The 11,727-nt window shown below is 35.3% G+C and overlaps 1 protein-coding gene and 1 pseudogene across 1 annotated transcript in view; one reads left to right on the top strand and one right to left on the bottom strand.

Annotated features, from left to right (window-relative positions):
• The window catches only part of MALRD1 (MAM and LDL receptor class A domain containing 1), a 259,630-nt gene that overhangs the window by 207,628 nt on the left and 40,275 nt on the right, over positions 1-11,727 (bottom strand). Inside the window, exon 6 of the mRNA XM_081818907.1 lies at positions 8,198-8,489. Coding sequence (XP_081675033.1) covers positions 8,198-8,489 — 292 coding nt within the window. The remainder of the gene's footprint in view (positions 1-8,197; positions 8,490-11,727) is intronic.
• LOC115940857 (U2 spliceosomal RNA) lies at positions 3,869-4,010 on the top strand (annotated as a pseudogene).

Genomic DNA, 11,727 nt, shown 5'->3' with positions numbered 1-11,727 from the left:
TGGGTTAGCCTGGTGATGGGTATTAAAGAGGGCACCTATTGAATGGAGCACTGGGTGTTATACGCAAACAATGAATCATGGAACCCTACATCAAAAACCAATGATGTAATGTATGGTGGTTAACATAACATAATAAAATAAAAAATAAATTTAAAAAAATACTTTCCAAAAAAACTATAAAACATTACTGAGAAAAATTAAAAATCACCTAAATAAATGCACTTAACCCTGCCATACACAAGGTAAATATTTTAAAATATTAATGGCTTTTCTATATACCAATGAAAAAAATTAATTTTTAAAAACATGCCTCTCATAAAACATTACAATTTTCATTAGCATAAAAATATTAAATGCCTTTATCATTAAACTACAATACATTACTGAATCTTTCAATCAATGGAAACAACATGTTTTTCCATTTATTGCAGAAGAGAAATGTTATGTGCCTAACTAACCATTGAGAGTTTTATTACAAGAAGCAGGAATAAAACTGGCTATTGCAGAACAAATAGAGCACACTTCCAATCCTGGATGATTCAATAAAAAATGACAGCTTGTTTACACAGCAGCGCTTACTTTTGTATAGTTAATTTGTGTAATAATTATACTGTAGTAATGCTATATGAAAGGATAAATTTTCCAAAAAAAATTCACTGGTTACCTTAACAACCAAAGAAAAATTTTAAATTAATATTGCCAATATTAGCTAATAAAAAGAAAAAAAGGTAGAAGTGGTGTATGTGTGTGTATATATATACAATGGATAAAATGGATTATTACTCAGACATAAAAAAGTATGAAATCTTGGCATTTGCAACAACTTGGATGGGACTAGAGAGTATGAGGCTATGGGAAATAACCCAGTCAGAGAAACACAAACGCCGTATGATTTCACTCATGTGTGGAGTTTAAGAAGCAATACTAATGAGCAAAGGGATAAAAAATGAAAGAGAGGCAAACCATAAAACAGACTCTTAACTACAGAGAACAAACTGATAGCTACCAGAAGGGAGGTAGGGGGAAGGATGGGTGAAACGGGTGATGGGGAGGAGTGTACTTACTGTGATGAGCACTGGGTGTTGTATGGAAGTGTTGAATCACTGTATTGCACAAATGAAACTAATATTACACTGCATGATAACTGGAATAAAAGTAAAACCTTAAAAAAACCCAATACCTAACATTATTACTAATTTCTAATAACACATTCTATAATTTTGTAAGAAGTATTGATTTCATGAATTTAAAATTGATACATGGGATAAATAATGTGGGAGAAGCCCTTGAATAAATGTTTATAAAACTGCTTACTGTTATGCTATATCCAAAACTGATTTTTAAGCATTCTAAATACAGTGGCTAGCATTTCCAGAAATGTTCTTTACACAAGTTGCACTGAATTTTATACAATATCTGTTGTACGATCTATAAAACTAGAAGAATGAAAATTCATAAAATAAAGTCTATCGCTGGCAATACAGAAATGTGGGACAGGAGAAGGTGGAAGGCCAGGCAGATACCTAGGTGCCATAGTGAGAAAAGTTGGAATATAGAAAAAAGCAGAAGGGTTCCAGAAAAATCAATTGTATTAAGGAAGAAAGGAGAGGCTGTGGAGTCAGTTACGTTATTAGTTATTACATCCATGAACAGAAGACGGGTATTTTTTCAATAGACAGACCTAAGTGGCACACAAAAAAGCAGAACTCTCAAATTTGAAGAGGCCCAATCAGTCCCTCACCGTTCAAATCCAAACTCTCACAGGTCCCAATGCTGGCCAACCATATCCACCACTGTGTCCCACTGAAAACTTAAGCTAAGCATAGCCCCTTCCTACACACTGTTAGTAATGTGTTCTTAAAAAGCAGAAATTGGGTTTTGAAATGCTACACACCCGTAGCCAATTTTCCATTATTTAAATAGTAAAATCATAATGCATTACACATCTACCCATCTACTACAACTAAGTTCTAAAAATGCAAATGAAACAGTGAAACAAAATTAAGCTATTGTATTTATTACTGTATTTTGAGAATTATAAATTCACTTGAGCCAGCAATGTCTATCAGTTTGATTAGCTGGTCTTTTGAGTCTTCGCTGTTATCTTCCTAAGACTAACATTACATGTTTACATAAACAAACTTAGAAGTGAATCCGTCAATGAGATATTCTAAGAGTTCTTTCTTTCTTTATTTTTTTGGTCTACCACTTCAAAGCCAGCTCTCCTTGGTCAAAATGTTGTATTTTTCTTTCTCTTCTCTTACATCGTAATCTCTTTCACTTGTTTGGCTTTCCTCTCCATAGATTTCTTCATCACTTTCTCAATTTCTAGAAGCATTCATTGTTCAAATTAGACAAAATATGACTACCTATGAAAGTCACTGAAGAAACACAGTCAAGACAAATGCATGATAAAATAATGGCTCATGGTGCATTTGCTACTGTGATATCCTTCTCTTAGCCATAAAAATGCCTGAAATGAACATCCTATGTATTGCCACTGCATGAAATTTTGAAAACATCTTTGTCTACCAATTGTATTTGGAATGGGACTTGAGATTTTTCCTGTAGAATATATTGCTTAAAGAGTATTCTAATGAGTTTTGGGTGATGTAAATATATTTTCCAGTATAAATATTGTGCCTTCTCCCAACAACAACAAAAAATAAGGAAGAAAAGATACAGGGATACAAGCATGCTATGAATTTGAGTATTTTTTTTTAAGATTTTATTATTTATTTGACAGAAATACAGTGAGATAGGGAACACAAGCAGGGGGAGTGGGAGAGGGAGAAGCAGGCTTCCTGAAGAGCAGGGAGCCCGATGCGGGGCTCCTGGGATCATGACCTGACCCGAAGGTAGACGCTTAACGACTGAGCCACCCAGGCACCCTGCTATGAATTTGAGTATTAAAAACCAAGAGTTATTCTACTGTAACATTAACTTAGAAAACACTCTCTTAAAGAGAGTACGCCTGTATATTTAAAAATGAACTTCTTTCACCTTCCCTCTACATATCATACCCAACCAAGTCATCACTTCTGTGATTTTCAGGAATATTTATTTCCTCTGCATGATTAATAAATGAAATCAGCAAATTCATTTTTTATTAGTTTCAGGGGTAGAATTTAGTAATTCATTCAGCAATGAGGTATTTGGGGCTTTTGTGAGAGCAATTTCTTTGAAGGGAATGAGAAATGCAAAGGGGGTGTGAACCCTTGCTTTGAGCAGTAAGTGGAACACGATGGAGAAAAAACAGTGAGTAGACAATATGCTTTTAATAAATTTCAACATGTACACAGTTAAACTTCATAATCTCTCTAGCAGGGAAGAGGAGTAACAGGAAAAAAGAAGGAAGTAACATTTGCTGAACACCAACTATTTGCCAACTATTGTTTAAAACACACTGCATATTATTATCTTAACTATTTTTCAAATCACTCAGAAGTAAATTCCAATAGTCCCATTTTTAGAGACAAGGAAGATAAGAATTAGAGAGGTTAAGCAGATCAGATGACATTACACATGTAGTGGGCCTTGCAAAGGTCCATGTCCGTATCTTTAAACCTCAGACACGCGCATTTTGCACTAAGCATTGTGTACAGGGTTCACTAAATTAGAACCAAGCACAATCAGCCAGATTTTCCTAACTCAGGACTCTGCCTGAGCTGCTTTGCCAGCACTCTCATCAGTAGGTAGCAGCCTTTTAACTACTGCCAAATATTTCAGGGAAATGCGTGACCTCAAAGAGGAGCCATTGCTTTACATTTTTTTAAAGCAAAAGTTGATTAGCATGTGATATCTCAAAATATATTTGTTGTATAACTCATATTTGGAAATGACTGTGGGGATCTAAAACACACACACAATCGCTTCTCGGCCTTTTGGCTAAGATCAAGTGTAGTATCTGTTCTTATCAGTTTAAAACACACACACACCCACGCACACACATACACCTGCTCCCTTCCTTCATTATACTCGGAATTTTTATTAAATGTCTGCCAACAATACAGAGAGTATGATAGTGACTAAATTTGAATATGGACATTTAGAAGACGGATCTTGGTTGCCTTTCTCTTATTAAAATTCATTAAACAATTATTTTTATCCATCATCACTTAGCAATTAACAAAATTGCCATCAAAATAAGATCTTAAATATAACTTCTACAGACCTAATAGTAATTTAATATTACTTTTGCTAAGAAAGCCCTGGGTCTTATTTGACTAATTAGAATCACTGATTCCAGATTCAGTTCAATTGCATCTTCCTACATATGTATGTTTTGCCACCTCTTCTCTTTTCTATTTTAAACTATCTTTGATGGAGTTCTTAGCCTACCCACATGAATATCGATGAAAAGTATTTGAATAAGAGTTATTTCAAAAGTTTAACGGACGTAGCCACTGTTTACGGCACATAACGCCATTTACCCTTCTTCAATCTGTGCAAGTTCCAAGTTAAGTGTTTTTGCAGTAAAGAGAAATTAGCAACCATTAAGCCTTTCCAAGATACACATACACACACGTTATTCATGACACACCAAAAATATTTAGACAGTCAGTAAGTGATAAGATTGAATAATCACAATGCAACATGAAAAAATTATATGTTTGTGATCTCTGCAGAAAAAACCTTTTTGTCAAAACATATTATAGAAACATATTCTTAATAAAGTGCAAATAATGGAAGCTTACTCTCAAATATCTATGCCATCTAAGGAAAACTGACAAAGATGCCCAAAATAAAGGATAATATGAGTTCATTTTATTGAATAAACATCTACCATGTACCAGACATGAGACTAGGCAAATTACATGGGCAGTGACCTCTTTATTCTCAGGGGCCTAAGAAATAAGTGATACGCTCTCTGTTTTATGGATGAGGAAACTGAGTCTCAGGGCAGTTATGTAATACATAGTGGTAAGAAGGGAGTCTCAGATTAGTAGCTAGTCTGCTCAAACATGGTACCTGTGCTTTCACATTTGGTGTTGGGGAACGTATTTGTGCTTCTATTTAAAAAAGAATACAACTGCAATTCTTGGATATTCACAAACTCTGCCTTAACTAATGAAACCCCGTAGACAGACCTGAAAATGCCCTAGAATATTCACTTCCCCTCCTGGACTGTCCACTACAGTGGCCATTAGCCAAAAGTGGCTACTGAGCAAATGAAATGTAGCTAATCCCACTTGAAGTGTGCTGTGAGTATAAAATACACAGAATGTAAAATATCTCATTAATATTGTTCTAATGTTTTGTATTGAAATGATAATATTTTTGATATATTAGGTTAATGAAAATATATTAATTTCACTTTTTAAAATATAATTACTAGAAAATGAAAAATTACATATGTGGTTTACATTTGTGACTCTCTTTATACTTCCATTAGACATTCACTGTATCAGTGGTGTGTTCAGGATACCACCCTCCTCCACCCCACAAAATCTACATAGAGAGAGACCATTCCTTTAAAAACATCAGTGACTCCAACAGAGTCCTCTAAGCTCATGATGAAGTCATAGTCTGTTAGAATCACTTCACAGTTCAAGTCTAAACAAGCTGTAGCTTTTCACTTTTCCTAAGAGAAAGGCACATACTTTTAGTTTCTGGAGGCACAATTACAAATATTTCCAATAGTCTGTAGGAATGTTAACTCCATACACACATATTTCTCATCTGCTGCATTTGAATGTGGGCATTGTAGCTAAGGGGGTCATGAAAAAATTAAAGTATTTCACCTTATCTTTCAGTGTTCATTAATAATATAAATAAAGACATTTGGTTGTTTCTTTTTCTTTTTTTTTCCCCCCCTCTTGGAGTCTTTCTACCACAGCCATTTCTACCAGTTATCATACTTTATGCAAAGGAATACTGTATCTCCTTTTTAACTCTTACTGTTTTCTTTACTTTCCCTTCCTTCTTTCTTTCTTTTTTTTGTTTCCTAAGGCTAGTCAATACGCTTTCAATGCATGTTCATTTTGGGAAAAAACTGAAACAAACCAATAATCGAGGTGGTCCCAGGTTAGCTCCCTATTTCTTTTGTAATATTATTGCAGACACTCAGTGATACTAGGTTCCTGCTTTAGCCAATTACCCACTCACAGGACAGGCCACCTTGGCAGCCTGTGTGACACCCTCTTCTCCTGCCTCATGCTTTAGGTGTGCCCACATTCATTATTCAGTCTACTGCGCTCACGCATGGTGCCCCTATCCAGCAAACTGAAGAGTCTTTCCCTTCTATAAGCCCTAGGTGAGGTTCCAAACTCCTGCACATCCTATAAATAAGCCTCAAATCAGATGTCCTCAACTGGGGGTTTTCTTCATTTTCTTTGCATCCTCATAAAGTTTTGTGTATTTCTCCTGGCATTTAATTATAGCCTACCTAATATTAGAGTTACTCAAGGTGTTTTTCCTATTCCCCCTTACCATACTGAGTTATTCTTAAGAGCAGAGATTCTTTTATTTTCCATTCATCAAAAAATGTAATATGATACTTCAAGTATCATAAGGATATACAAAGAACTCTACCACTATTAATATGTGTCCTTCATTTGATAATATACATTTTATACCACTTTGTAGATACTTTGTAATCTTCCTTTTGGAAGTTGTTTTTAACTAACTTTTATCCGAGATTTCACAATTTAAGAATCTGATATTCCCAACAAGACTGATTTGTCCTTCACACATCCCACTTTGTAGTTGTTCATTAAAGTTTGAACATGGTTCAACATAAAACTTGCTCCCTCACTACTTAGATGCTATAAGATTATTTTTTCAAAAGACCAGACCTAGACACAAGCTAGTACAGCTGCCATCCAAATAGTCAACACAGAATGGAAAGCAAAGCTTTTCTCAAGGAAGTAGATGAAGTCTGAGGTATCTGAAATGCTCCTGCATTACAATTACAGGAACAGCCTTCAAATGTTCATTGTTTTTCTCTATACTATTTCACGTAGTGCTGGAAACATGTCAGGAAAAGACTCTGTTCAACTAGTAGTCAAGCGGGAAACATTTATCTAGAAACTTCCTCTTAACCAAATTAAAATACTCCCTTTGACATGAATGGAGAAGTAAAGGCAGAAATGCAATGTTCCTTATTCCATCTACCATGCTAAAAGCCAGAGCAAACATTCATTCTTTTTAAAGCACTTTCATTTTCACTAATTATAAAAGATATAATTTATCAAACCATAAGAGATTCTTAATCGCAGGAAACAAACTGAGGGTTGCTGGAGTGGAGGGATGGGGTGGCTGGGTGATGGATATTGGGGAGGGTATGTGCTATGGTGAGCTCTGTGAATTGTCTAAGATTGATGAATCACAGACCTATACCCCTGAAACAAATAATACATTATATGTTAATTTAAAAAAAAAGCTACAAAGACACACAAAAAAGATACAGAGTTTAGGAAGGTGGAAAAAAAAGATATAATTTATATACCAAAGGAATGGCACTTTTGGTTTCTTCAATAAACTCATGATTTAAATATTACTATGTCCTATCAACTGACAAAATCTGCTGGGTTTTTTTTTTTTTTCATTTTAATAACATACACAGCATTTGTTTTCATTCCATACCCCTAATATATCATGCAGATTAATGGTGCTTGCTATTTCCACTTCTTAAAACACTGTCACTATACATATTATATTGAACATACACCAACTCAACATTTTAATATAATTCTTTAGACAAATTACCAAAATATATTTTAGTTTAAAAGAGTATATGGACATATTCAATCTCCTAAACTATTGAAATATGTAAATACAAGAGTTCAAATCGCAATGTCCGCAGGTCTAAAAAGAATAAATGGCACATCCACAGTCATGCCTAATTAAAACCAAATAACTCTTTTTTTTGATGTTCTTATATTTTATTGGGTAAAATGATATTTGTTAAGGATTGAATTTTGAATCAGACTGCAAACAAAGCAGTCTTCTCTTATTTTGCTGATCTAAGAAGCAGCTGACTAAATAGAACTCAGAAACTGGTAAACACACTGAAGCTTGGAGAAAATTTGGAGGACAGCATTATGTGTCAAAGCTTGAAAGATTTTTTTTTTTTTAGATTTTTTTCTTTATGAAAGCAATGAATTACTAGGTATTTATATCATTTCTTTTCCATTTTTTTCCTTCCCTTCCACCAAGCTGTAAAAATACCAAGGAATCACAACTTAAAATGTACCTGTTGGAAGAGGTGCTGCAAGTTCTTCTTTCATGGAGAACTGGGGTGATAGACAACTCCTTGTAAGCACAATGTCATCCAGGGCAATATCACCATGGTGTCCTTCACCAACTCGACCTTCAAATTTAAGTTGGAAGTCCTCATCATCAGACAGTGATAGTTCTTTCCGCTGCCAGAAATTGCCTTGTTCTACAGTGAGGTTAAGTAGGACCTTTGTTTGGTTGGAGACTGATACCTGGGTCAAGGTGAGTGCCCCAATGCCATTTCCATACATGTGATAATGAAAAATTATCTGTAACCAAAAATAGGAATATTGTATCTAATTAGTACGATTAACTCCACTTTGCTTTCAATTATATCATATTGCCCTCTCCTTTATTAACAGACTCTCAAAGGAAAACTAGATCTGCATGCCCTATTGTTCTGTGAGTACTCTAATACTGAGTGAAGTCAGGCCAGCCTTAAATCATGTTAACGATACATGGAAGACAGAGCAGTAAGAATCAAACAGAAATTTAGGTGAAAACTGAGCTGAGTTTATTTTCTTTCTCTGACCTCTAAATGGAGAATTTCCCAATAAACTCTTAAAGTCCACTGCCAAAGGAATAAAACATCATTAAAAAGTGATCTATCATCTAAAGACTTTTCATGATTAAGCAATAGTAGGAACTAAAGAAGACCATTTTTGGTCTCATAAAATTTAAAGCATTTTCTTCAAAACAGTAGAGTACTCTGTTGCTTATTCTACCATATTCTTGCACTAGAAACACATTTTTAGATCTACATCTTCAGGGCTCCACTATATACCACCAAACTACCAGAACAGCAGTTATCCAAATTTAGTTGAAATGCTAGAAACATGATCTAAGAGAGCAGCCTTGGGCATGCCCCCCACTAAGAAAAATTAATATAAGTATTTCCAAAGATTAACACTTCAGTGTTTCAAAGATGGAGTTTACCAGATTTTTAGTAATTGTTACACAGAAGGGTATTGTTAGAAGTAATTGTTACACAGCACTTTTAAGCTTTTGTCTTGTCATGTGTATGAATGAGGGAACATAGTAAAGATGAGTGATCCCCACTCACCAGAAAAAAGGTATTTTTGAAACACTAGCAGTCACGTATTATTATACCCTAGAGAAAGAAAGAAATGAATGTGCTTAAGGGTAAAGAATTTGATTAAACAAAATATGCAATGCACACTTCAAAAAGCACCAACTTAGAATAAGTAAGCCATGTGAAATGACTCTTCTCAGATATCCTAGCTGATGAAACCTTCAGGTACTCTTCTGTGATCCAAAATTGTCTCTTTTGTTGATGAACCTTCCCAACATGAGCTCTGTGACCATTATGACTTGTTCTGAGAGAGGACCCACGAAATCTGGGTTATATGACTCATTAGAGTAAGAAACATAAGGCGCCCATGGCCAACCTCTTGAACAGCATCAACAGATACCAGAGAAAACGGTCTGATGCCCATAACACATGTCTGTATGGATCCCCTGCAGCCATAGACATGGCCTTTCTAATGGTCTGTCTTGTTTTGTCTTATTTGGGCAACAAATCTGAGGCCTACCTTTCTAATTGCAATAAATATTTCCCTTTCTTCTTGAGGTCATTTTTTGAATGATCCCATGTAGTTAACATGCAAACATATAAACACCTCTATTTCTACAGAAAACACCTGACAACAACATAGTCTAATCGCAGGGCATTGTGAGGGAATAAAACTCTGCTACGTATGAGATTCGTCTAGAGAGGCACTTTCTCTGGAAATTTCAGAGTTACTCAAAGGTCTCATCTCTTCCCACATTGATCTGTCTCATTCCTCCCACCACCCATCCCTAAAAAGGAAGAAAAGTCTTCAATTTGATTTTGTTCTGCTTGAAGGTATTCCACAAGATCAAGTGACAGAAATTTTTTTCACGAAATTTGGGAGGTCACTCTGCTTACCTGATATACATATTTTTTATATGAGCGACACAATCATTCCCAGCATGACCTTTCCTCACTTCTTTGTATTCAATCTATATCATAAATATTCATAAAATGAACCATTCATCATTAATTTTTTGACATTTCTTCTAGGCATATTTCATTATTCTCACACAGATGTTTAAAACAGTGGGGGACTACAGTTCCAGGACCAGGGAAAAATAGAGATGGATGAAATCCTGAGTTACTACAGTATGAAAAACAAATCTTTGGAGCATTTTCAGAGGAAGCCTAAGTAGAAAAGCCAAAAAGTGAAGCTGGAATGTTATACATTTTATGTTTAATTTTTAATTAGCTTTCTAAGACTAAAACAAATTTGTAAATTTCAGAATATCTATGGATGTAGAGAGATTTATAGATAGAGACTTGACATAAAATCTGGTGTGCTTGGCCTTTGTTTTGGAGAGTTATCAAGGAATTTGGAAAACAACAAAAACAGACAAGAAATATATTCGATTAAAATTCATTTGTTTGCTAAACTAATTTGATAAAGTTTATTGTTATTCTGTATAATTTGTTATATCTGCTTTAGACTGCTGAGTTAACTCTAAAACTCTGATCTGATCATGTCATTCTCTTGCAGAAAATTCTATCAAATGTGCCTCAAGAGATAACAGAAATGAGGTTACCCACTAAGAGTTAAACTAGGAAATCAACTTAAGATAAGACAGAAAAACTTCCAACACAAACTAAAAGTTTAGCATGTATTAAAACCATAACAATGGTAGGAAGTGAAGGCTGCTCAGTACAAAACAGAAGAGCAATGTAATGGGTGCAGGGAATTTGGGGAGCCTTAGGGAAAAGGTTTAAAACGCCTCCTTCCAAAGGTTAGGGCTCTGTGATGGATAGGGCTCTGTGGTGGAGGCGGGTACACAAAGATATTATACTTTGAAGACAATAAAGATTTCAATCATGCTATTATCTTCCAGCCTGATTCTTTGATCAGCTGACAACTTTCTGAATGTAATTTGCTTTCCTTTCAGTGTTCAAACACAGAACTCACCAGTCAGAATATGTGTGTTCAGATCTTATGGAGACAAAATTTCTCATTGTAAATATAAATGGCACATTTATTCATATACCATTCTCTTGTAAGCAAGATTCTTGTGAAGTCATCTCTGAGAGATTAATTTACATTATATGTAAAGCTAAGTTTAGATCTTAACTCAGCTGACTCAAATCCTTTGTGACATAAAAACAATCAATAAAGAAAAGTGAAGGACCTGGGGCACCTGGGTGGCTCAGTCGTTAAGCGTCTGCCTTCAGCTCAGGTCATGGTCCCAGGGTCCTGGGATCGAGCCCCACATCGGGCTCCCTGCTCAGTGGGAAGCCTGCTTCTCCCTCTCCCACTCCCCCTGCTTGTTCTCCCTCTCCCACTCCCCCTGCTTGTTCTCCTTCTCCCACTCCCCCTGCTTGTGCTCCCTCTCTTGCTGTGTCTCTCTCTGTCAAATAAATAAATAAAATCTTTAAAAAAAAAAAAAAAAGAAAGAAAGAAAAGTGAAGGACCTGAAGATACACAGTCATCATAGAGGGTG

Source organism: Leptonychotes weddellii, chromosome 5 (genome assembly GCF_054177405.1).
Source record: "Leptonychotes weddellii isolate Sample4059 chromosome 5, ASM5417740v2, whole genome shotgun sequence".
In the NCBI taxonomy this organism is placed as follows: Eukaryota; Metazoa; Chordata; class Mammalia; order Carnivora; family Phocidae; genus Leptonychotes; species Leptonychotes weddellii.
The sequence above is the reverse complement of the archived record's forward strand: the minus strand, read 5'-3'. Positions and strand labels throughout refer to the sequence as shown.